Here is a 26,942-nt window from a genome sequence, read left to right on the forward strand (position 1 = left end):
TTTTGATGTTCCTTCAACCCAAAGGGATAGTTGGCAGTAGAGGTGGAATTATTTGTGAGCCAGATCAAAATAATTGGTGGTGGTGTTAAAGTGGGTTTTGATATATTCCTGGAGGATGGGCTATTTTTCAAGGCATACAAGACCTCTGGAATGTTCACGTTCAGCACTGCAGCCAGCCAGCCAGCCAGCCCGTGATGCCCTCTCCTAGGATATTCCATTCCATTCCCCTCTTCCGAACAAACACATAGCACTTGGTTGCCACTGAGCATGCTCAGTCCTTATTGGGCTGTTCTGGGTTTTTTAATATTGCGGGGTTAGGGGGTCTTTTTTTGTATTTCTGCAAAACCTTGGTGTTCCCTCTGAGCATGCTAATACCTCCCTTCTTGTTTCTCGGTGACCCGTTTTTGAATAAATGCTGTGAGCATTCAGCACCTGAGCTCACCACAAGAGGTAAAGATAACTATATAGAGCCCCCTGTTTATGAGCAGTTTACCTGCGAGAGTAGTTGCTGATAGTCAACAGCAGGGAGGGGTTGTTTCCTTTGTGCCCCCTTGGCTTTGCAGTGGGGCTATTCTGGCCCCCCTCCCAATGCAAAAGTAGCTCAGGGGGGAATCTAGTAAGAAAAAACTGGTTTGATTTTGGACAGAACGTTTCCTCAGAGTTGCTGCTTTGTTAAGGATTACAGAACCTGCTCAGAAGGAATCTACTGCCTTTGCTTTGTTCTTCTTTGGTTACTTAAAATTTCCTGCTCTTTTCAAAAAAATTAAATAAAATGTTTTTTTTTTAATTAAAAAAAGTTAGTCAGGTTTTTTTGTGAGGGTGGGTGGGTGGATCTGATTCACTTTCTCCTGTGTGTCTTGCTTAAGACTGGGGCCCTGTCTGCACGTTACATTTAAGCCAGTATCATACTACTTTAAACAGAATAAAAAAAATCCTTCCAGTAGCACCTTAAAGACCAACTAAGTTAGTTCTTGGTATGAGCTTTCGTGTGCATGCACACTTCTTCAGTGTATCTGCATGCACACTTCTACGTGTATCTGAAGAAGTGTGCATGCACACGAAAGCTCATACCAAGAACTAACTTAGTTGGTCTTTAAGGTGCTACTGGAAGGAATTTTTTTATTTTGACTATGGCAGACCAACACGGCTACCTATCTGTCACTTTAAACAGGTACATCTTCTCCCTAAGAACCATGGGAAGTGTAGTTTCAAGGGTGCTGAAAGCCTTAGAAAAAAACCCCTCCCCATTGCCCACACAGAGCTACATAGTTCCCTGTGAAGAGGGATTGTCTGTTAAACTACTCTGGGAACTGTACTTACGGTATGTGAGAGGAGTAGGGGCCGCCTCACAATTCTCAGCATCCTTAACAAACTACACTTCCCAGGGTTGTTTGGGGGTGTCTGTAGTAAAGGATGGGATCTAAACCCACCATCTAAGCCAACATCACAATCCGATAATATGTGGAAGAGAAACAGGAATGGGTTTGAATCCCCATGACGGCGTGAGCTCCCGTTGCTCGGTCCCTGCTCCTGCCAACCTAGCAGTTTGAAAGCACATCAAAGTGCAAGTAGATAAATAGGTACCGCTCCGGCGGGAAGGTAAATGGCGTTTCCGTGCGCTGCTCTGGTTTGCCAGAGACGGCTTAGTCATGCTGGCCACATGACCTGGAAGCTGTACGTCGGCTCCCTCAGCCAATAAAGCGAAATGAGCGCCGCAACCCCAAAGTCGGCCACGACTGGACCTAATGGTCCAGGGATCCCTTTAGCTTTACTTTAACTCGTTTATTACAACAGAAGAATCCGGGGTGGATTGGACACGGCTCTCTCGGGTGACAAGGCCTCAACCACAGAAACCTGGGTGTATGGGAGCCGTTTTTTCACAAAAATAGCTCAGAAACAGCAATTTTGAGATTTTGCCCCAAAAGCTCAAGAATTTTTCAGTTCATATTTCCGCTGTTTGGAATATGGCAACTCTAGCCAGGAGGGCAGGCATTTGTGCAACACCCCACTTCCCCCAGCCCTCCATAAGTCACCACTGCCTTAACCTATTTGCTTTTGCATTTGGAAAACCTCGGTTATTATCACCAGTGAACCCATATTTTCAATACTGTTTTTGTAAAATAATACTGCTTTTTTATTTCTTTAACTGGAGAAAGAAGAAAAGGATAGTTTACTATTAAAGAGGAAGCCCAACTCAAAATGTTATTCCAGAATCACTTAGAAGCTTAACATTTTATAAGCTAAAATTTAAGTGGTATCCAACACCTGCCAAATTAAAGAAAAATATATCATATGCTACACTTATATACTACACTTGGATCTGAACTTGCTAATTTGACCTAAAATGGTATTTCAGGAATTTTTCATGATGAGGATTTGGAAACCAGTGACTGCACATCTGATCACAACCAGACTTAGTACAACATTCTGGATAGCTTATACAGTATATGCCAGATCTATTCATAGAATCATAGAGTTGGAAGAGACCACAAGGGCCATCGAGTCCAACCCCCTGCCAAGCAGGAAACACCATCAGAGCACTCCTGACATATGGCTGTCAAGCCTCTGCTTAAAGACCTCCAAAAAAGGAGACTCCACCACACTCCTTGGCAGCAAATTCCACTGTCAAACAGCTCTTACTGTCAGGAAGTTCTTCCTAATGTTTAAGTGGAATCTTCTTTCTTGTAGTTTGGATCCATTGCTCCGTGTCCGCTTCTCTGGAGCAGCAGAAAACAACCTTTCTCCCTCCTCTATGTGACATCCTTTTATATATTTGAACATGGCTATCATATCACCCCTTAACCTCCTCTTCTCCAGGCTAAACATGCCCAGCTCCCTTAGCCGTTCCTCATAAGGCATCGTTTCCAGACCTTTGACCATTTTGGTTGCCCTCCTCTGGACACGTTCCAGTTTGTCAGTGTCCTTCTTGAACTGTGGTGCCCAGAACTGGACACAGTACTCCAGGTGAGGTCTGACCAGAGCAGAATACAGTGGCACTATTACTTCCCTTGATCTAGATGCTATACTCCTATTGATGCAGCCCAGAATTGCATTGGCTTTTTTAGCTGCCGCGTCACACTGTTGGCTCATGTCAAGTTTGTGGTCAACCAAGACTCCTAGATCCTTTTCACATGTACTGCTCTCAAGCCAATTATATAATAAATTCCAATTATATAATAGATTTTGAGAAAAAGCTTTCTAAACCCACTTATTATAGATGACACAGAAAGGGGAAGGGATTTTTGTAGGGTGTTTAAACCATTGGACTATTGTGTACACAATGTCAAGGTAACATTACACTTCATTTTCACTTTATCTCACATGGGGCTCGAACCCTGAGGTTAGAAGACATCTGAAGGCAGCCCTGTTTAGGGAAGTTTTTAATGTTTGATGATTTATTCTATCTTTTTTTAAAAAAATAATTCTGTTGGGAGCTGCCCAGAACGGCTGGGGAAACCCAGCCAGATGGGCACGGTATATTATTATTATTATTATTATTATTATTATTATTATTATTATTATTATTATCCCAACAGCTCAGCGATTTGTGTACACGGGGACACAGGTGTGACCATCCCTAGAGAAGGGTGCAAAAAGCTTGTTCCCTGCTGCTCCGGAGCTAGGAATGGACCAGATCTCATCGGGCTAATCCATTTGCCCCGACAGCTAAGAGCAGAACCTCCAGGATCAGAAGCAGCGGGCTGCAAATTGGAGGGCAGAGGAAGCAGGAGGGCGGTCTCGCAGCCCTCGCCTTGCAAGGGGGCGCATCCAGCCTTGCAGCCTCCCAGGGCCCCACCCACAGCCAGCGAGCTCCGATGCCCAGAGAGGCAGGAAACGGGGCCAGCCAGGGGGACTCGAGAGCGGCTGCACTTTCCTGTCCCCCGCCGAGGAGAGCGGAGGAGCAGCGGCCCGTGGCCTGGCGAGTTTCCCCGGAGAGGAGCCGGATTCCGCTGCAGGGACGGAGCGAGGAGTCCGAGGTGCAGGAGGCGGGGGGGGCGGGGGGGGAGGAGGAGAGCAGGTGCGCCTGGCAGGATCAGGCCCCGAGTGGAGCCAGAGGCTGCAGGGCGCCCCCCCCAAGCGGGCAGGAAGGGGAAGGGGCGCAGCTGAGGGGCAGGGCATCTGCAGGAGGGCACAGGGGCAAACATCTCTGGCTCGGGCTGGCACGGACCCTGCCGGAGACCCTGGGGAGCTGCTCCCTTCAGTCCTGAGCTCAAGGGGCAGAATGAGGGGTCCAAGGCAGCTGCTGCTCCGCGATGGACGATGCATATAGTCGCTCACGGATCAGCGGCGTAGCTGGGGCTTTTGCCTCCCCTCTCCCTGTCCCTCATCAGGGAGCCCCGTCCTCTTCCACGGTCCTCCCCACGGCGGAGAGGGAAGGGGAGGCTGGGGGGAATAGAAGAGCAGTGCAGCGGGGGGGGGGGGGGTCTCTTACTGTGCAGCCCCTGACACCCTTTGCAGACCACTACTCCTGCCCCCCCTTCCTCTGCCAGTGTCATTGATGAACCTATCACCCTCCTTCATGAATTGGTCGCCTTCTAAAGCACTCTTGTTGTTGTTTAGTCGTTTAATCGTGTCCGACTCTTCGTGACCCCCTGGACCAGAGCAAACCAGGCACTTTTGTCCTCTACTGCCTCCCGCAGTTTGATCAAACTCATGCTGGTAGCTTCAAAAACACCATCCAACCATCACATCCTCTGTCGTCCCCTTCTCCTTGTGCCCTCCATCTTTCCCAACATCAGGGGGGTCTTTTCCAGGGAGCCTTCTCTTCTCATGAGGTGGCCAAAGTATTGGAGCCTCAGCTTCAGGATCTGTCCTTCCAGTTAGCACTCAGGGCTGATTTCCTTAAGAATGGATACGTTTGATCTTCTTGCAGTCCACGGGACTCTCAAGAGTCTCCTCCAGCACCATAATTCAAAAGCATCAATTCTTCGGCGACCAGCCTTCTTTATGGTCCATCTCTCACTTCCATACATCACTACTGGGAAAACCATGGCTTTAACTATACGGACCTTTGTTGGCAAGGTGATGTCTCTACTTTTTAAGATGCTGTCTACGTTTGTCATTGCTTTTCTCCCAAGAAGCAGGCACTTTTTAATTTTGTGGCTGCTGTCACCATCTGCAGTGATCATGGAGCCCAAGAAAGTAAAATCTCTTACTTCCTCCATTTCTTCCCCTTCTACTTGCCAGGAGGTGATGGGACCAGTGGCCATGATCTTCGTTTTTTTTATGTTGAGCTTCAGACCATATTTTCCGCTCTCCTCTTTTACCCTCAATAAAAGGTTCTTTAATTCCTCCTCACTTTCTGCCGTCAAGGTTATGTCATCTGCATAGCTGAGGTTGTTGGATATTTCTTCCGGCAATCTTAATTCCGGCTTCGGATTCATCCAGCCCAGCCTTTCGCATGATGAATTCTGCATATGTTAAATAAGCAGGGAGACAATATACAGCCCTCTTAGCCACCACCATCACCGCATCTTGTGGCAATGATGTCTATCTGATTCATTTAGCAAGGAAATGGCTTCTTTTGCCTACCCCAAATCAAGGTACACTGTGCCTACACATGGAGGCACTGTTGATCTGTCATAGCTAATAAAACAGCTAATAGATCTTTTCCCCGGAGAATTCATCTGATCTTTTCCCAAGCTATCAAGCTGGTGACCTCTTGTGTCTGCATGTAAATAAGTGAGAGAGCCTTAAGCTTGTTTCGTTAAAGGTTTTATCTTCCTCCTTCCCCAGTAATACAGCTGAGTTTTCAGATGAAGGCTGAGGGTTGAAGTGGGTGACAGTTTTGAGAATGTAGAGGAAAGGAGGATTCTTAAGAAGTGTGGCATATGGAAATGAATTAATGATAATAAAAACATTGAAGACAGTATTGTTAAAGACTGAGGAAGGCGAAATTGAAATTAGCTATTCATGTTCAGATTATTACTCCTTTCATTTCTATACTGCTTCATATTTTTAAGGAAAAAAATCTCAAAGTAATTAGAGAGAAATCTTGTTGCAGTTTGTGTCCATAGGATGTTGAGAACATTAACTCTGCAGATCCAAGAGTTCTCTCCTCCTAATAGTCCCGGATCTGATTTTTCGTTCTGATAAAGGAAGAGGAACGAAACATTTATGGGCTTAAAGCTGCATTGATTCTTGAGGCCACATTCCAGTGAGCTTTGTGGCCAATGTATGCACATGCATGCGCACACAGAAAAGAGATGCAGACCATAAAGTCACATGCACACACGCCAGAGGTGCTGCACGCACTCACCAGACATGCCATCTAGCATACATACAAGTCTTGCAAACACAAACAACATGTTTAGACCTTCCAACCCCAGTGCTGGGCTGGAGGAGAAATAAGAGCATAAGAAGACTCTGCTGAATTAGCAATGAGATCTGTGGAAAAAAGACCCTTCAGATTGTTCTTTAGAAATCCTCTTTAAAGAGCAGCCAGAGGGATCATGTATTTCCAGATCACGGCTTTTACCCCATTTCAGCACTGTGCTGCTTTGTGGTGAAATTGGAGTTTAAAAGATCTCTCTAAGGGCCCCTTAGGCATCTTTCTCTCCAGGACAGACAGAGATCTTCATCCTATGATCAGACCAGGAGATGGAAATGGCAGGGACTAGCAGGACACACCCTGAGGCTTGGCAAGACATATGCAGCCAATGGACTGCAAGTTAGAGTGTCTTCTGTCAAGAGAGTTTGTGACCATCAGATTTAAAATATTTTGGAGTGAGTTCTTTGATTTTGTTGGTCAGTATTCCTTTAGTCAGTTTCTTAGGCTGTGCAGATACCATACATTTAAAGCATGTGGGTTCCCCCAGAGAACCACGGGACCTGTAGTTTATTGCTACAGTTCTCAACTCCCCTAACAAACTGCAGCTCGCATGATTTCTTGGGTGAAGTCATGTACTTTCAATGTTAGGTGGGTCTGTCGCAGCCTTAATCATATACAAAGATCTGTTGCTGCCTTTCCAACATGCTAGAAGTTGCAGCCAGGATCAGCATTCCCTGTCCACTTAACATGCTCAGTCCTCTCACCAGGTTGTTTTTGGATTTCCTTCCACTGCCTTGGTTCCCCACCCCCAAATATTATTTGTACTTCCATAAACCTTGATGTTTCCCCCAGTCTTTGCATAACTTCCCCTCGTCCCTGGGTGGAGCCGTTTGGGTGACATAATGATTGTTATTCACAGCCTGAACATCAGAAATAGAAAGAGTAATACAGTGGTGCCTCGCAAGACGAAATTAATTCGTTCCGCAAGTCTCTTCGTCTTGCGGTTTTTTCGTCTTGCGATGCACGGTTTCCCATAGGAATGCATTGAAAATCAATTAATGCGTTCCTAGGGAAACCGCCTTCAGACCAGGTCCGGGGACAGTCTGTCCCCGGACCTCTTCTGAAGGCTGGGGGGGGGGGGACAAGGGCTTTTCTTCCAACCCCCAACATTTTAAAAAACCCTGGGACAGCGGAGGACTTCTCCGCTGTCCGGGGCGATCTTAAAATGCTGGCGGGCGGCATTTTAAAATCGCCCCGGACAGCGGAGGACTTCTCCGCTGTCCGGGGCGATTTAAAAGCCCCTGGGAAGGCAGGCAGGGGGGACAAAGACTTTCGCCCCCTGCCCGCCTTCAGAAGGTGTCCCCGCCCCCCCTCCCCACTTCGGAACAGCTTTCCGAAGTGGGGCGGCTGGGGCAGGCGTCCCCGCCCCCCCTCCCCACTTCGGAACAGCTTTCCGAAGTGGGGCGGCTGGGGCAGGCGTCCCCGCCCCCCCGCCCCACTTCGGAACAGCTTTCCGAAGTGGGGCGGCTGGGGCAGGCGTCCCCGCCCCCCCTCCCCACTTCGGAACAGCTTTCCGAAGTGGGGCGGCTGGGGCAGGCGTCCCCGCCCCCCCTCCCCACTTCGGAACAGCTTTCCGAAGTGGGGCGGCTGGGGCAGGCGTCCCCGCCCCCCCTCCCCACTTCGGAACAGCTTTCCGAAGTGGGGCGGCTGGGGCAGGCGTCCCCGCCCCCCCTCCCCACTTCGGAACAGCTTTCCGAAGTGGGGCGGCTGGGGCAGGCGTCCCCGCCCCCCCTCCCCACTTCGGAACAGCTTTCCGAAGTGGGGCGGCTGGGGCAGGCGTCCCCGCCCCCCCTCCCCACTTCGGAACAGCTTTCCGAAGTGGGGCGGCTGGGGCAGGTGTCCCCGCCCCCCCTTCGGAACAGCGTTTTAAAATGCTGGGGGTCGGGAGCGAAGCGCTGCCAACCCCCAGCATTTTAAAACCTTCCCGGGACACAGGGAAATTTTTAAATGCTGGGGTTCGGCAGCGCTTCGCTCCCAACCCCCAGCATTTTAAAACCTCCCCGGGACACGGGGAGATTTTTAAATGCTGGGGTTCGGCAGCGCTTCGCTCCCGACCCCCAGCATTTTAAAACCTCCCCGGGACACGGGGAGATTTTAAAATGCTGGGGGTCGGCAGCTAACGCTTCGCTCCCGACCCCCAGCATTTTAAAATCTCCCCGGGACAGGGGGAGATTTTAAAATGCTGGGGGTCGGCAGCTAACGCTTCGCTCCCGACCCCCAGCATTTTAAAATCTCCCCGGGACAGAGACTTCTCTGCTGTCCCTTGGAGATTTTAAAATGCTGGGGGTCGGCAGCTAACGCTTCGCTCCCGACCCCCAGCATTTTAAAACCTCCCCGGGACAGAGACTTCTCTGCTGTCCCTTGGAGATTTTAAAATGCTGGGGGTCGGCAGCGCTTCGCTCCCGACCCCCAGCATTTTAAAACCTCCCCGGGACACGGGGAGATTTTAAAATGCTGGGGGTCGGCAGCTAACGCTTCGCTCCCGACCCCCAGCATTTTAAAATCTCCCCGAGACAGAGACTTCTCTGCTGTCCCTTGGAGATTTTAAAATGCTGGGGGTCGGCAGCGAACGCTTCGCTCCCGCCCGCCAGCATTTTAAGATCGCCCGGGGCAGGCGGGGGGGGAGACAGGCGGGGGGAGCAAAGACTTTTGCCCCCTGCCGGCCTTCAGAAGAGGTCCTCTTCTGAAGGCCGGCTGTGGGCAAAAGTCTTTGCTCCCGACGGCCAGCATTTCCCTATGGGCTTTCGTCTTGCGATGCAAGCCCATAGGGAAATTCGTCTTGCGAAGCGCCTCCAAAACAGAAAACCCTTTCGTCTTGCGGGTTTTCCGTCTTGCGAGGCATTCGTCTTGCGGGGTACTACTATATTTCAAAAACTGGCTAATGGTTAAAAAATGTGCTTTTGTTTTTATTCTTGAGTTTTATTTTACTTTGTGTTTATTTCTTTTCCAGGAGGGTGACGTAAAAATTGAAGAGCAGGGACCCAGGGAGAGGGAGAGACTGGAGTGCAAAGGAAAGAAACCTCCTGCCGGCCAAGTTGGGACCATCAGGGATCTTCTGCCTCGGGCAGATTTATGTTAGATTAAGCAGGAGGCAGAGGAGGGGCAGCCGCAGCAGCACTGGGAGGCCCAGAAGCAGGATTTCCTGAAGACGATGCAGCCCCCTCGTTCAGGGGGGGAAACCCCACAGGCTCCCAGTTCTCCCCACTCCGGGGATGGTGTCCTCTCCTTCAGGGGAGCTGCAGATGCCAGTCGGTGGCCAAGTGGGAGAGCAGGGGGGACAGACCAGACCCTGCTCCCAGACACTGAGGGGCTTCTGGGAAAGGTAAGTGCCCTCCTCTCACCTGGGTTTCCAGCACCTGGAGGTCACAGGTCCACTGCCTCTCGACATGGAGGTTCTGTTTAGCTATGGTGGTGAATATTCCTCCTCCCTGCACTTTCTCTCTAATCCACTTTTAAAAGGCTTGCTAGACCAAACTTTCTTACACATGGGAGGTTTGCGATCATATCTCTTAATGTTGTTACTTTAATAAAGCAACCACAGGGGACTCGGAATTTCATCAGAGCAGAAGCTACGTCAGAAGAGGGGTCCTTCCACCAAACCCCCGTTTTCCTCCTCTAAGTTTCCTCCATTTCCCCACTGGGGTAGAAATCTTTGCACGTCTTGCAGCCTCAGCGATCCCAAGTGTAGTCGCATTAAATAAGACTGGCTCATCTTGCAAGGTTGTTGCAAGATCTATTAAGATAATGGTCAGGTTCAGATGACTGAATCACAGCCCGAAAAGCCGGGTTAAAAATAGGAACAGTTTTTAATGCATTGCTGCAGCAAAGTTATGCTAAAGCCTAAGTTGACCCAAGTTTAAAACTATGAATGAATGAATGAATAAATTTATTACGGTCATAGACCAGAAGAAAGGGGGGGGGGAAAAAAAACATAAAAGGCAGCAATAATTTACAAGGGAATGGTGGTGTCAGTTAAAAGTTGTAAAATTATACATAAAAACAATGCACATATACACACAGACACACACACATATACATACTCATATATGCACTACAGTATATGTATGGGCTTAAAAAAAAGGGGGGGGCTTATCCAGGGGTCAGATCATTTACTTTTTTACAGCTAATGCCCTCCGCTTGATCGCGGCCGCAGAAAACTTGGCCACTTTCAATGTTACTTCTGGGTTTTTGTCTCCTAGTAGGATTTTCAGCCGCTGAGATTCAGATCGACCTGGAAATTTCTGAATGATAGGGGAGATAAACAGTAACCTGATATCCCCGTAAAGGTCGCAGTGTAACAACACATGTGAAGCCGTTTCCACCTCCTTCAGACCACATGGGCAAACTCGTTCAGCATAGGGTGTGCCCTCGTATCTGCCCTTTAGTAAGGCAGATGGCAATACATCAAATCTAGTAAGGGTAAACGCCCGCCTATATTTTGCGATTTGTAGGTCCATCAAATATGGGGTTAGGTTAAGCCCTTTTCCATAATCTTGGATAGCTGGATATTTATCTATCTTGCTCATATGGTCCTGAAGCTCTACATCTCCTATTCGCTGGCTCACCATCATTTTAGCCTTTTCAAAGCCTGAGGCTATAAGTTCTTGTGAGGAAAGCCCCAGGCCCCTCAGTTTTTCATAGAGTGACAATCTCCATTTAGACTGGAACGGGTCTAGTAGAGTCAATGGAGCCACTCCCACTGGGAAAAATATGAGTTTTAGCCAGAAATGAATCTTCAGGATCCATATCCTGGCATTAATAGGGAGTTGGCCAACCTCCAGCCTAACGGCAGTGTTAGAGACACAGGTAGGTAACCCTAGTAGGGAACGATAAAATTTAGTTTGTACAGATTCCAGGGACTTGAGTTTTTGACAATTAAATATCTGGGTGCCATAGGTCAATTGTGGAAGTATTTTTGCAACAAAGACCTGGGAGGCAGCGGGAACATATTGACCTCCTTTTCTATAAAAGAATCTTATGATAGCTCTGGAAGATCTTTGCGCATTTACAATGGAATTCTTAATCTGATGGCACCAAGATCCCTTCTCATCGAAAATTATTCCAAGATATCTAAAAGATGTTACTTGCTCAATAGGTTGGTTATTAATTTTCCATTTATGTCGGAGTTTTCTCTTGGAGAACACCATAATTTTTGATTTGGTGTAGTTTATTATTAGGTGTTCAGCTTCGCAATACTCTGTAAGAGCTCGTAAAAGTTTTCTTAGACCCACACAAGAGAAGGAAATAAGTGCCGCATCATCCGCGTACAAAAGGACCGGGATTGGTGTATTATTTAGATTTGGGGAGTGAGTACTTGCTTCCTCCATCTTTCCGACTAAGGAGTTTATATAGAAGTTAAAAAGAATAGGGGCAAGAACACAGCCTTGCTTGACACCATGGGAACTTTGGATTTCCTTTGATAGGTTCCCATAACGGTCGCATCTAACACGGATCCGAGTATTTTCATGTAGTCTACGGATAAGAAGCAAAAGACGTCTATCGATGTTTGTGACATTTAGTTTTCCCCAAAGTCTGTGCCGGGGTATCGAGTCGAAGGCTGATTTGAAATCTATAAAGGCTACATAGAGAGAGCCTCCTTTCTTTGAGGTGTATTTCTCCACTAGATGTTGCAATACCAGTCCTTGGTCTAGAGTTGATCTATGTGCCCTGAAGCCAGCCTGGGCTTCCTTTAGGATGTGCTCCTGTTCTAGCCAGTCCGCAAACTTTTCACGTAAGTGAGTTGCATAAAGTTTGCTGATGATGCTTAAGAGACTGATTGGTCTGTAATTGGCTGGATCAAGTTTACAGCCTTTCTTGAATATGGGAACAATGATTGCCAATCCCCAGTCCTCTGGTATTATTGCTGTTTGATCTATGCTGGTGAAAAGGGTGGCAAGGACTGGGGCCCACCAGTCAATATTGGCTTTGAGAAGTTCAGGAGAGATGTTATCTGCTCCCGGGGCTTTTCTGTATTTGAGTGCCTGAATAAGCCTCCTAATCTCCGCAACCGACACCGGAGGCCACTCATCATCTGCCGCACACTGTATTAGTGGCTGTGTCAGAGGCAGAGCTGAATATGAAGATTGAAAAAATGCCTCCCAAGTCCCTGCAGGTATAGTATACTCCACTTCTGAGGAAGTAGGTCGCACTCCATTTGCTACCAGTCTCCAGAAGGTGGCCGAATCTCTCTCTCTGGATGCATCTATTAGGCATTTCCATTCTCTTTTCTGTGCCAGGAGTTTTTTGTTTTTGATCAAAATTTTATAATTCCGTTTATCTTCAAACCAGCCCGTGGGGAGTTGGGGTAAATTGGCAGATCTATAATTCTTGTATTTTTTCAGTAAATTTAGCTTCATATCCTGACATTCTTGATCGAACCAGGGTTTGGAGTTTTTATATACTGAGGATTGTCTACTTGGCCTGTTCCTTTTTTCCTTCAGGGGATCTTGAAGGAGTAAAATTAGCTCCTGAAATAAATTTATCTTTAATTCATGGCTTGAGGAAGTTATGAGGTTTTCTCTCTTAATGAGGAATTCCTTTGAGCATAGCCTACTTGAAATTTCCTTATGCAGTTCATCTGTCCATCTAATGCGCGAATATCTGAGCTCCAAAGCTGTAGGGCTCGAATGCTCGATTTTTTCAGCGCAGGATAAATCCTTTCCCGCAGCCACAAGTGCACTTAATGGCAGATGATCACTGTCTAAGCGCTCCTCCACTTTGCATTCCAGAACTTTGTTTTGAAGATCATACGACACAATTATATAATCAATTGTGGAGGCGCCATTGTTAGATATAAATGTGAATTCTCCGACCTTCTCCCCCTCTGTGCGGCCATTTAATATAACCAGGTCCAACTTATTGACCAAGTGTAGTAGGCATAAGCCGGCATAATTGCAGCCTTTATCCTTTGAGATTCTAGCTGGTATTGGGTGGGTTTCCTCTATAATGGGGGCTGTTTCGTGGAAATGGGCACACAAAGCCTCATCAGATTGTCCAGTTCTGGCATTTAGGTCACCTGCCACCACTACAGAGGAATCAGGAAATTGATTTAGTAGTTTGTCAAGATACTGTTCTAATTGAGCCCAAGTATTTCTTATCAGTCTTTTCTCTCTTTGTGGAGGTAGGTATACATTAATCAACAGCCAGCTTTGGGTTCTCCACTGTACTTGCACAGCTGTGGCCAGATGGTCTAGTGGGTCTAGTTTTTTAAATGTGGCCCTTAGCCTTGTTGAGATTAAGGTAACTAACCCACCTTTAACTCGCCCCCCTCTAGTACTTGAAAGACCTGGGAGGGAGAACGCAGAAAAACCATTTAACTCCACTTCACTTGTGCTCCAGGTCTCCTGGAGGAAAGCAATGTCATGTCTCTGGATATATTTAGCAAAGGATTGGTCAGAACACCTCTTTTGCCAGCCTGCAATATTCCAAGTTAGCAAGGCAAGGTTGCACGTTGTCTTGCCAACAGTTGATCTTAGTCAATTTGCCTTTGAAAGATTTTTTGGGCCTATCTTTTTATCTGTTAGTTGGATTTCATTCATTTTGGCAATGTCCATAGATGTATTATCGCCCAGGTACTCAATGGAATCAGTTGAAGGGTGCAGCGTGCTAACGTTAGTGATCAGTACTCCTTTTTTTGGCGAGTCCACCTTGAGGTGTTCCATTTGACTGGTGCCAAGTTCATCCTCATCCAGGTATCTCATGCTGGTCCAAGAGCGCGTTGTGGTTGTCACAGGGGTGGTTTCCTTCTTAGATGGTAGGTTGTTGCTGTCCCTTACGCACTGTGTTAGATCTGTTGTTGTCAGGTTTATCTCTGCAGCTGCAGAGGTGATATAAGGGTAGTCTTTCGTGGTTGTCATAGGGATGGTTTCCTTCTTAGATGGTAGGTTGTTGCTGACCCTTACGCACTGTGTTAGATCTGTTGTTGTCAGGTTTATCTCTGCAGCTGCAGAGGTGATATAAGGGTAGTCTTTCGTGGTTGTCATAGGGATGGTTTCCTTCTTAGATGGTAGGTTGTTGCTGTCCCTTACGCACTGTGTTAGATCTGTTGTTGTCAGGTTTATCTCTGCAGCTGCAGAGGTGATATAAGGGTAGTCTTTCGTGGTTGTCATAGGGATGGTTTCCTTCTTAGATGGTAGGTTGTTGCTGACCCTTACGCACTGTGTTAGATCTGTTGTTGTCAGGTTTATCTCTGCAGCTGCAGAGGTGATATAAGGGTAGTCTTTCGTGGTTGTCATAGGGATGGTTTCCTTCTTAGATGGTAGGTTGTTGCTGTCCCTTACGCACTGTGTTAGATCTGTTGTTGTCAGGTTTATCTCTGCAGCTGCAGAGGTGATATAAGGGTAGTCTTTCGTGGTTGTCATAGGGATGGTTTCCTTCTTAGATGGTAGGTTGTTGCTGTCCCTTACGCACTGTGTTAGATCTGTTGTTGTCAGGTTTATCTCTGCAGCTGCAGAGGTGATATAAGGGTAGTCTTTCGTGGTTGTCATAGGGATGGTTTCCTTCTTAGATGGTAGGTTGTTGCTGTCCCTTACGCACTGTGTTAGATCTGTTGTTGTCAGGTTTATCTCTGCAGCTGCAGAGGTGATATAAGGGTAGTCTTTCGTGGTTGTCATAGGGATGGTTTCCTTCTTAGATGGTAGGTTGTTGCTGTCCCTTACGCACTGTGTTAGATCTGTTGTTGTCAGGTTTATCTCTGCAGCTGCAGAGGTGATATAAGGGTAGTCTTTCGTGGTTGTCATAGGGATGGTTTCCTTCTTAGATGGTAGGTTGTTGCTGACCCTTACGCACTGTGTTAGATCTGTTGTTGTCAGGTTTATCTCTGCAGCTGCAGAGGTGATATAAGGGTAGTCTTTCGTGGTTGTCATAGGGATGGTTTCCTTCTTAGATGGTAGGTTGTTGCTGTCCCTTACGCACTGTGTTAGATCTGTTGTTGTCAGGTTTATCTCTGCAGCTGCAGAGGTGATATAAGGGTAGTCTTTCGTGGTTGTCATAGGGATGGTTTCCTTCTTAGATGGTAGGTTGTTGCTGACCCTTACGCACTGTGTTAGATCTGTTGTTGTCAGGTTTATCTCTGCAGCTGCAGAGGTGATATAAGGGTAGTCTTTCGTGGTTGTCATAGGGATGGTTTCCTTCTTAGATGGTAGGTTGTTGCTGTCCCTTACGCACTGTGTTAGATCTGTTGTTGTCAGGTTTATCTCTGCAGCTGCAGAGGTGATATAAGGGTAGTCTTTCGTGGTTGTCATAGGGATGGTTTCCTTCTTAGATGGTAGGTTGTTGCTGACCCTTACGCACTGTGTTAGATCTGTTGTTGTCAGGTTTATCTCTGCAGCTGCAGAGGTGATATAAGGGTAGTCTTTCGTGGTTGCCGTAGGGATGGTTTCCTTCTTAGGTGGTAGGTTGTTGCTGTCCCTTACGCACTGTGTTAGATCTGTTGTTGTCAGGTTTATCTCTGCAGCTGCAGAGGTGATATAAGGGTAGTCTTTCGTGGTTGTCATAGGGATGGTTTCCTTCTTAGATGGTAGGTTGTTGCTGACCCTTACGCACTGTGTTAGATCTGTTGTTGTCAGGTTTATCTCTGCAGCTGCAGAGGTGATATAAGGGTAGTCTTTCGTGGTTGTCATAGGGATGGTTTCCTTCTTAGATGGTAGGTTGTTGCTGTCCCTTACGCACTGTGTTAGATCTGTTGTTGTCAGGTTTATCTCTGCAGCTGCAGAGGTGATATAAGGGTAGTCTTTCGTGGTTGTCATAGGGATGGTTTCCTTCTTAGATGGTAGGTTGTTGCTGTCCCTTACGCACTGTGTTAGATCTGTTGTTGTCAGGTTTATCTCTGCAGCTGCAGAGGTGATATAAGGGTAGTCTTTCGTGGTTGCCGTAGGGATGGTTTCCTTCTTAGGTGGTAGATTGTTGCTGTCCCTTACGCACTGTGTTAGATCTGTTGTTGTCAGGTTTATCTCTGCAGCTGCAGAGGTGATATAAGGGTAGTCTTTCGTGGTTGTCATAGGGATGGTTTCCTTCTTAGATGGTAGGTTGTTGCTGACCCTTACGCACTGTGTTAGATCTGTTGTTGTCAGGTTTATCTCTGCAGCTGCAGAGGTGATATAAGGGTAGTCTTTCGTGGTTGTCATAGGGATGGTTTCCTTCTTAGATGGTAGGTTGTTGCTGTCCCTTACGCACTGTGTTAGATCTGTTGTTGTCAGGTTTATCTCTGCAGCTGCAGAGGTGATATAAGGGTAGTCTTTCGTGGTTGTCATAGGGATGGTTTCCTTCTTAGATGGTAGGTTGTTGCTGTCCCTTACGCACTGTGTTAGATCTGTTGTTGTCAGGTTTATCTCTGCAGCTGCAGAGGTAATATAAGGGTAGTCTTTTGTGGTTGCCGTAGGGATGGTTTCCTTCTTAGGTGGTAGATTGTTGCTGTCCCTTACGCACTGTGTTGGATCTGTTGTTAACAGGTTTATCTCCGCAATTGTAGAGGTATTATAAAAGTAGTCTTTCATGAGGTCTGTCTTAGCTTTTTCAGAGAGGTTCTCTTTCTTCAATTGGTCCGTTGCCGGTTCTTTCTCTCTTACTTTTTCCTGAGCATTCATCTCTGTTAACTTATTTCTAAGGGTCTCCAATCTTCTCAAGATCTCAGATTGGGCAAAGAAAGGCAACAAACCAAACTGATTTATTAATGCCCTTTCTTCTGGATAGAAGTTATCCATCCCCTCATTAGGCAATCTCATCTCCTGTCTTAGTTTCAAGGGCCCTTGCTCAGTATGTTCCAGTTTGTCTTTTGAGTGTCCTCTCTCCTCCTTTGGTTTACAAGTAAATCTTATCTCAGCAGTCGTAAACTCATCAGGGAACAATTTCAAACATGTGCTGTTTTCGAAAACTCTTGTTACCGTTATCCTTTTCTTTGACAGCAGGTATCTTGATCTATATATATATTTAGCCAAGTTTTGATCTTTGAAGGAGGTAATCACTCGCAGAGAATATCCATTGTAGAATATGAAATCTACTGAGGTAATGTCATTTAATTTTATTTTCCCTGGCAGCATATCATCTAAAATATTCACAAAATGCACCAAGCGTTCTTCCTGTGTAAGGAAGCCCTTTGGCTTTGGGTAGTTAAGAAAAGCTAACTTCCTATCTGCCAACATCAGTTTCCATCCTTTATCCTGGGGCAGGTCTTGCCCTGCTACTGGCTCATCTTGAAATCTGCCATAATCAATAGTGTGGGGTGAGTCTTCTTTAATATTTATGGATCCTTGGGGTTTCAGCATAGAGCACCCGGGTAGTGATTCCGTTTCCTCACTTGTTTTATTAGGCAGCAATGATGTTTCTTTCAGAGGCTTCAGCTGGATCTTTTTTCCTGGATCCACATTGTTGTTCTCTCTGCTGCCATGTGTAGCAGGTTTGTTAGAGTTTGTTTTTGATTTTGTTGGAATCAGCTTATATAGTCTTTTCCAGCATACTTTGCATGCACGTCGGTTTGTAACAGATTTCCTTGCAGTTTTTATGTTCTTACTTTTCTTTTTAGTTTCAGCTTTCTTCTTATGGGATCTCTTACTAATGCCTCGCTTCTTTTGATTTACTTCAATAGGAAATTCAGTTTTAGGGGCAGATACATGCAGTCCTATGTCCTTTCCTTGGTGTAAATGATTTTCCGCTGCTGATCCTTGTGTGCACTTGCTGGTTGCTGGTTGCTTTGTATATTCTGGCCCTTGAGGGGTGGTTTGTGGATCAACACCATAGGGTTCTGAGCCTTTGGCTTGGAAGGGATAATTTTCCACTAATGTCAGGAGCAGCCCGTTTGTTATTGTTAAGTATTTTTTCATAGCTGCCAGATCCAGATTTATAGAGAGCAGCCAGTCCTGAGGATAGCAGTCATTGTTTTCCGTCTGGGAGCCCATAGATGAAGTCTGGGGTTTCTGGGAGTTTCGGGTTTCTTCCTGTAGCTCTGAAGATAATATCTCAGCCAAGACTATTTCATGGGCCAGGCTCATTGTATTTCTATTTTGGTTGTTATTCTCTGTGTCCTGTATTCCTCTAGAGAAGGTTGAGTGATCTTGAGCAGCAGAGGGAAAAGGAAGAGCCTCATCCTGCTTCAACTCAGCCATCTCAGCCATCTTTTGCTCATTTCCATTTCCATTTTCGTTGTCCCTTGTGTGTAAAAAGTATTGCGTGATTTTACTCTGTTTCTCATAACACTCCTGGAACAGTGGGCTTGTCACTATCCCCCGGTCCCTACATTGCTTTCTGGTAAGTACCATTTGTAAATCTTTGTCCACCCAGCTATGGGCTAAGGTCCAAAATGAGGCAAGATTTGGGATAGCTGTTTGTAATTTGTAATTTGATAGCTTATAGTTCAGAGCGTAACACGGAGTTGGCAATAAATCAGCTGTCAACCGTTTTCCTTGTTGTCGGTCAGACTTGAGGGGTGCGGCGTCGCGGGGAGCAAAACCCTCCGGACATCAAGATAACAAGGTAACAAGGTAGCAAAGGAGCTCTTTTTCTTTAGAAGCAGCAAGCTAAAAGGACTATTAAACTACTTAAAAAACTCTGGAGGAGTTAAAAAATATTATAAAGGGAGTTTCAAAGGTTGGCCCGGTGTCGAGCCTGTTTAAAAAGCAGATTTAGAACTTGCCTCAGATAACCTCCAGAACTCTGCAGCTAGTTCGGCGGCCATCTTCCGTGTCAAAAAACTAAAAAACTAAAAACTCTAGCCGCCACCACAGTCTCCTGGCCCCCACAACCAGAATGCATCACTCCAGGAAGGACCCCCACCCAACCTTGAGTGAGAGAGGGCAAAAGAGAAGGACTCTACATTGGTAGTTGCACAAATTTACCAGCTGTGGTCCTGCACTGACAGCAAGGCTAACAAACAGGGGAGCTGGGAATGTGCTGGTCCCATATCTCCCTGCATCTGCCTCCTGACCTAATTGTCCCAGCTTACCTCATGATTGGGCCGGCCCTGATGGGGAACTGTGATGAAGCCATAACTAACAAACTTTCCATTTTGCTCAAACCAGGAAACTACGGCTGCCAGCTTTGGAATAAGCTGGGATATTAAGCTAACTTCAAACTGTGTAGGAATGAATCCACGACTGACGAGAGAGGCCGGTGTAACATGAGGCGTCTGCCAGGGCGGACCCCGTGAGCCTCTTTTATTGAATATTACAAACATTGCCACAGGTGGGCCTGTGGCTGATTGGTTGATACATACACAAAGAAACTTGTTGCTGATTGGTTAACATAAGTACAAGGCGGGGATTACATGTGAGAGGTGGGAATTACATATGATCATTTATCACTAATAGATTAAAGGCTGAGAAACGGAGCTGGAACTAGACAGGCATGAAGCCTCCTAATTAAATTATAACTAGAGATTGATATGGCATAAAACAATTACTAATGATTGATCATAACATGAAAGAATACAATAATCAAGTTCTGTAGATGTGGTCAGCTAGGCATGAAGAGCAAGTCATGTTGTTTTCCATGAACTTAGGATGACTGAACAAGGAAGGAATGTCTTGTTGTTTGGAACAGGTTTGCACAGTGTGTGCAGAAGCAGGGAAAAGATTATAAGCAAGGTTCCCCATAATGCAACAGTTATGGGCAGAAGGAAAACTTCCCTTTAAAACTGTGCAGGAAACTCTGGCTGATCAGTGGCTTCGTGGTTTGACTGATCCCACTGAAAGCAGTAAAAATAGGAAGCCCTGTTGCGTTCAAAGGGGTTGTTTGGACAGAGTCTCTGATCAGCATGCTTAGCAGGACAGGCTTAAAAAGGTAAAGGGACCCCTGACCATTAGGTCCAGTCGTGACCGACTCTGGGGTTGTGGCGCTCATCTCGCTTTACTGGCCGAGGGTGCCGGCGTACAGCTTCCGGGTCATATGGCCAGCATGACTAAGCTGCTTCTTGCGAACCAGAGCGGTGCATGGAAACGCCGTTTACCTTCCTGCCGGAGCTGTACCTATTTATCTACTTGCACTTTGACGTGCTTTCGAACTGCTAGGTTGGCAGGAGCAGGGACCAAGCAATGGGAGCTCACCCCGTCTCGGGGATTTGAACTGCCAGCCTTCTCATCGGCAAGTCCTAGGCTCTGTGGTTTAACTCACAGCGCCACTCGTGTCCCAGGACAGGCTTAGGAATATTATTATTATTATTATTATTTGCATCCTCCCTATCTGACTGGGTTGCCTCAGCCCATCTAGGTAGCGTCCAACAAAATAAAAACCATCAAAAATTTCCTTGTAAAAGGCTGCCTTCGGAAGTCTTCCATTTCGTAGAAATGGCCTTCAGTTTTAAAGAATTGCCCTCTTTAAGGAATCACGTGGTGTAAACATGTATGTTGTCCTCTAAGTCCAAACACTCACAGACACACACATAGTAGGAACAAGCAGTGCTTTAAAGTGCTTATCTTGCAAACTTGCCATCTAAGTTGTTTACTCCTGACCAAAGCTCCTGTTTCCCAAAAGGACAGGAGAGGGAGCAGAGGAGGAAACGGATGGGTTTGAAGGCTCTTTCCCTCAGCTGCCTCTCTCCCTTGAGGAACAAGAGAAAAGGGTGTTTGCAGGGCAGGAGGACAGAGGAGGAGACAGCGAGGGCAGAGGGAGCAGTGGGCGGATCCACTGCCTCTCCCAGGGGGTCCTGATGCAAGCAAGGGGCTTCCTTCTCCATGCAAGGGCCACCCATGTATTCAGAGCAGTCCTTTGCAAATTAACTCTTAAGTTCTATGGGATCTACTCTCAGGCTACTATTGTGCATACCATGCCAGCCTTAGGAAGGAGGTGGGACAGGCAGGTGAAAGGAATTGCCAAGGGTGTTTAAAAATGGGTGAAAGCTCTTGGGAAGGGGATGCCCAATTGGGGCTTCTCCAGGGACAGCAGAATGTCTTGGGCAGGAGAATTCCTGAAAGGGCTCTGAGACTCCCTTGGCTTCTTCTTGCCTCCCTCCCAGGAAGCTGCAACTTGCTCTGGATTCTGCGCTCCTCAGGAAGCTGAAGCTGCAAACCTAGCTGAGACTGAACCTGCAACCCTGGCCAGGATGGAAGGAGGAAGATGGACGGTTGACTTGGTCAGGCTGTCTCCCGCATCCCTCCCCACAACCTCTGAGCATTCCCTCCCAGGACCCTTGGAGAAATCTGGTGAGTTCCAGGGGAGAGGAGATGGGGAGAGGGATAGAGGGAAGGTGGAGGGAGAAAGAGGAAAAGATGGAGAGGAGACAAATGGAAGGAAGTTCCTGACAGGAAGAAGGAAGTTGTGAGGCCTTCTCCAAAGCAGCTCTTTGTTTCTTGAATCCTTTTCGTAAAGTACTGGGTGCAGATTTTCTTAGGTGAAATCTTAGGTGTTATTTCCACGGTGGGAATAATTGATGATAATGATGTTGCACACCAATCCTGAAAAATCGGTGAAGGGGGATGGAAATGCTTCCCATAATTATTTATAATTAATGTATTTAAATTGTTTCTGTTACTTTTATTTGTTGTAGACAGGGACAGAGAGATACATTCCACCAGCATCAAAATACAATAAATGTAAGCACCTCCCCAGTTTGGTGGGCTTAGGGGACAAAGGACCCGTTATCATGATACACAATTTCTGTGGCTGGAGGCTCTACACTTAGGATTGGACATATGAAGACCAACAGTGGTCAGTATTATTTACTCGGTTACTATAAAGGTAAAGGTACCCCTGCCCGTACGGGCCAGTCTTGACAGACTCTAGGGTTGTGCGCCCATCTCACTCAAGAGGCCAAGGGCCAGCGCTGTCCGGAGACACTTCCGGGTCACGTGGCCAGCAGGACAAAGCTGCATCTGGCGAGCCAGCGCAGCACACGGAAATGGCGTTTACCTTCCCGCCAGTAAGCGGTCCCTATTTATCTACTTGCACCCGGGGGTGCTTTCAAACTGCTAGGTTGGCAGGCGCTGGGACCGAGCAACGGGAGCGCACCCCGCCGCGGGGATTCGAACCGCCGACCTTTCAATCGGCAAGCCCTAGGTGCAGAGGCTTTTACCCACAGCGCCACTCGCGTCCCACTCGGTTACTAATGATCGCCATAAAAAAAGAAGAAGCAAATTGTGTAAACTTGCCAATCTTTCAGACTGGGATTGTGTGTTAGAGTGAGTGGGATAATAATTTATACCACCCTGTAATTTTGTCCGTCCCTAAGCTTACATGGAGATACTATGGTACAGCCTTGGTACAAATTTCAAAATAAGTACACAAAGCCAACAAAGAGACTCAGAAGTTTATAGTGGCACCACGTATCCTGCTCAAAATTCCACTTTGTCAGACTGCAGCCCACAAAAGCTTAGGCCATATACATCTATCTGCCTTTAAGGGCTGGAAAAGATGAATAAACAGAAGCGTAGTTCATCTATGGAATCCATCCTACAGGAGACAGTGACGGCCAGCAACTTGGATAGCTTGAAAAAAAGGATAAGACTGACGTCTCTGCTCTGCCCTCGCGGTCCAGGCAATAATCCTTCTTGATACTAGTTCCTGGAAAGCACAGGAAGGCAGAGAAGACTCTTGTGCTCAGTCCTGCTTGCCGGTTTCCCACAGGCATCTGGTTGGCCTCTGTGAGAAGAGGATGCTGGACTAGGTGGGCCTTTGCCTGATCCAGAAGGCTCTTCTTAGGTTCCAATATAGTGCAATATTTTTACAGTTACATGTAGCACTTAAGTTTTATTTATTTCACAAGGGAAATACTGTTACTTGAGCCTGAGATCATTTCTTCACTTCAGAAAGAAAAAATAGATGTGTCTAATAAGCCAGTTCCACCATAGATCTGTATTATAAAACAATGGTGCTTTATTAAGTGTGAATGGAGTGATCATGTGTTGCTCCTGCCATTATCTCATCTGCTTTTCAAAAAATATGGAACCTAGAGAGGACAGTGGAGAATGAGGATGTTACAATGAGAGAAGGTGCAGATTGGGATTGACAGGTGTTCAGTTCCCTTTTTGTCTTTCTTGAAAGTCTAACAGGATTCTCTTTGCCCCCAGACTCCCAAACAGGTGAGGAAGATAAAAGTCAGAATTCTATGGAGCCACCTGTGAATTCATTGGGAAGAACAAAGAAACAGTTTAAATGTATGGAATGTGGGATGTGCTTTTATCACAGTGGAAGTCTGAGGATACATCAACAAACTCACAAAGGAGAGAAACTATTTGAATGTATGAAGTGTGGAATGAACTTTAGTCATCGTCAAGCACTTAGAATACATCAACGAACTCACACAAGGGAGAAACCATTTGAATGTATGGAATGTGGAAAGAGCTACACTCGAAGTGGGGCACTTAGAAGACATGAACGAACTCACACGGGGGAGAAACCATTTAAATGCATGGATTGTGGAAAGAGCTTCAGTCGAAGTGATAGACTTAGAAAACATCAACGAATTCACATGAAGAAACCATTTAAATGTATTGAATGTAGAAAGAGCTTCAGTAAAGATGAAGCACTTAGAATACACCAACGAACTCACACAGGGGAGAAACCATTTGAATGTAGGGAGTGCGATAAGAGCTTCCATCGAAGTTGGGCACTTAGATTACATCAACAGACTCACACCGGGGAGAAACCATTTGAATGTATGGATTGTGGAAAGAGCTTCAGTCGAAGCGGATATCTTAGAATACATCAACAAAGTCATACAGGGGAGAAACCATTTGAATGTATTGAATGTGGAAAAAGCTTCAGTGGAAGTCGATATCTTAGAATACATCAACGAACTCACACGGGGGAGAAACTATTTAAATGTATGGAGTGCGGTAAGAGCTTCAGTCAAAGTGGATATCTTAGAATACATCAACGAACTCATACGGGGGAGAAACCATTTGAATGTACTGAATGTGGAAAGTGCTTCAGTGAAAGTGGAGCACTTAGAAGACACCAACGAACTCACACGGGGGAGAAACCATTTAAATGTATTGAATGTGGAAAGAGCTTCAGTCGTAGTGGATCACTTAGAATACATCAACGAATACATACAGATAAACCATTTGAATGTACTGAATGTAGAAAGAGCTTCAGTCAATATGGACAACTTAGAATACATCAGCGAACACACACAGAGGAAAAACCATTTGAATGTATTGAATGTGGAAAAAGCTTCAGTAGGAATGGAACACTTAGAATACATCAACGAACTCACACGGGGGAGAAACCCTTTAAATGTATTGAATGTAAAAAGAGCTTCAGTGAAAGTGGATATCTTAGAATACATCAACGAACTCACACGGGGGAGAAACCATTTGAATGTGTGGATTGTGGAAAGAGCTTCAGTCGAAGTGGATCTCTTAGACTACATCAACGAACTCACACAGGGGAGAAACCATTTTAATGTATTGAATGTGGAAAAAGCTTCAGTGAAGGTGGGAAACTTAGAATACATCAACGAACTCACACAGGGGAGAAGCCATTTAAATGTATGGAGTGTGGAATGATCTTCAGTAAAAATGGACGCCTTAGAAGACACCAGCTAACTCATACACAATGAAAACCACAGGTGTATTGACTGTGGAAAGGGTTTCAGAGGGAGTGGAGACCTTAATATTCATTAGTAAATTCACATGGGGGAAATGATATAAATGTATAGAGTTTTCCACTCAGGGTTCACTACTTACATCAAGAAACTCATAAAGGGGGAAATCAGTTGTAAATGCATGGAATGATGTTTTAGTGTTTGTACTTAAATTTGTATACACATATATATGTATTAAAGTTATGAAGGTCACATATACTAAATGTACAAAGTAAGTGGCAACTTTTTGCTAGATAAACAGGGAGAGAGTGTGAATCTGCAATGCTCAAGGTGTGTGTTGAATCTGTTGAGTTTTCAGGTCCGCCTTTCACTGCCAAAATGATGGGCTGCCCTTGTCTTGTAGATCAGCATTCCAGGCGCTCTTTACTTGAACTTTGCATAATCTATTGAAGAGCTTTTTACTGATAGCATTTTCCAGCTGAATGAAAAGGTCTCTGTGTTAAATGTTCATTTGGGATTGCTTTTAAAACTCATCTCCTTTTTTCTATGCTCTTGTGTACCTGCTTGGAGCTGTTTTTATTAAATATTTTCTGCATTGGCTTTTGACCTGTGGAAGGTGACCAGTGAGGGTGTGGTTTTCTTAGTTCACAGAAATGTTTTAAAGGAATGTGTGAAAGAATTAGGGCTAGGGGAGATGAGTGAAAGGGACTGAGGAGTGAAGTGAAGATGGCTGTCAAGTCTCTGGACAGAGGTCCGCAACCTAAGGCCCACGGGCTGGTTCCGGCCCAAATGGGTTCTGGATCCGGCCCGCGGATGGTCCAGAAATTGCCTCATTGTTCTGATTCATATAGTTCAGGCTGCACCACTTTATTCTCTCTCTTCCTGATGGCGGCACACCTCCATCCCTTCTCCTGGGTTCTGGCTTCTCCCCGCCCTGCGGAGGAAGGGGGCTAGACTTTGACTGGTGCAGGCAGCATTGTTTCCCTCTGATTGGTTGCAGATTTCTTTCCTCCTCCCTCCTCCTCGAGCTGAGAGGAAAGGGCCTGGGCTTGCTTTGTGCCAGCATGGTTGCTCGACGGCCGCTATTTAAGGCAGCCCCTCTCCTGCCCTCAACTGGCTCACTGCTCCTGCTGCCGCAGCGAGTGGTTCCGTTCTGAGACACCCTCCCAGGTGTATGAAGCCTTGTTTCCCTGTTTTTAACTCTGCTACCGAAACTGTCTTCCCCCTCCAGGACGGGAGAGCGGAGAACACGCATCTTGCAGAAGGAACCGCTCGCTGCATTCGGTAGCGGAGTTAAAAACAGGGAATCAAGGCTTCGCACACCCCAGAACCCTGGGAGTGTGTCTCAGAACGGAACAGATATGCTACGGTGCAGAACTGAGACGTTCGGAACTTTATTATTGGTTTTTGGTGCAATCTTTGGATCGTGTAGTAACAGAGAGAGAGAGAGACGCATGCACCCTCTTGCCTTCCCTCACGTTGCGCACTGCCCTCAACCTCAACTTTCCCTCTTGGTCAGGCTGCCGAGAGGGAGGGGAGGGTGGGCTTCTGCTGGGCCAGAGCCGCTTCTCTTCTGGGCGACACCCCCCTCCACACACCCTCCCTTTTCTGTTCTGAGCGGCTGTGTTGCAGGGCCCCCAGGTATCATATAAAGACCCTCTATTTACAGCAAGAGCTGGTGAATTGGCTGTGCAGCGGTGTTTTGAAAACTACTTGTGGTTTTGCCTGATCTTGGTGTCAGATTCCTTCTTTTTACAGAGCAATTGACTCCCTCTGGGGAAGATCCCTGGGAGACCCCATGTGCTTGTGGCATCATTGCTACAGGGTTCTTGTGTACATGGTTGTGTTATAGGAATTCTAAGGTCATATATATATAGATATATATCTCATATGTTCATAACTTTACAAGGCAAACACATACATAAACGAAGTGTCTGAAATAGTACAGGTGAGCAATCCTGAAACCATCTGTTTTGCAGTGAATAGGGCAGCAGGGGCCAAAGGTTATCTGGTAATTAAGGTGCCTGGTCGAGGCAAATGTAAGATATATGGCTACTTGTCTGCCATTTATGGATAGAAGGAAATATAGCTCTTTGCCTCCCATAAAAGGTAATAGGAAATGGGTGTATCTTTTATGAT

General features: G+C 46.3%; 1 protein-coding gene across 4 annotated transcripts; it reads left to right on the forward strand.

Annotated features, from left to right (window-relative positions):
• Positions 1 to 3,808: 3,808 nt before the first annotated feature.
• LOC309524845 (uncharacterized protein) lies at positions 3,809 to 25,423 on the forward strand. 4 transcript variants are annotated; one of them, XM_082209963.1, is made up of 4 exons: positions 3,844 to 3,977; positions 9,282 to 9,653; positions 21,273 to 21,459; positions 23,323 to 25,423. In XM_082209963.1, exons 2-4 carry the CDS (start codon positions 9,483 to 9,485, stop codon positions 24,660 to 24,662), a joined length of 1,698 nt encoding a protein of 565 aa, XP_082066089.1. In that variant the 5' UTR covers positions 3,844 to 3,977; positions 9,282 to 9,482; the 3' UTR covers positions 24,663 to 25,423. The 4 variants fall into 4 exon arrangements, with proteins under 4 accessions (XP_082066090.1, XP_082066089.1, XP_082066091.1 ...); XM_082209965.1 differs by lacking the exon at positions 3,844 to 3,977 and adding an exon at positions 19,342 to 19,465 and having other exon boundaries at positions 9,635 to 9,653; XM_082209964.1 differs by lacking the exon at positions 9,282 to 9,653 and having other exon boundaries at positions 3,809 to 3,977.
• The last annotated feature ends 1,519 nt before the right edge of the window (positions 25,424 to 26,942 follow it).

Source organism: Podarcis vaucheri (genome assembly GCF_965113315.1).
Source record: "Podarcis vaucheri genome assembly, chromosome: 2".
NCBI lineage: Eukaryota > Metazoa > Chordata > Lepidosauria > Squamata > Lacertidae > Podarcis > Podarcis vaucheri.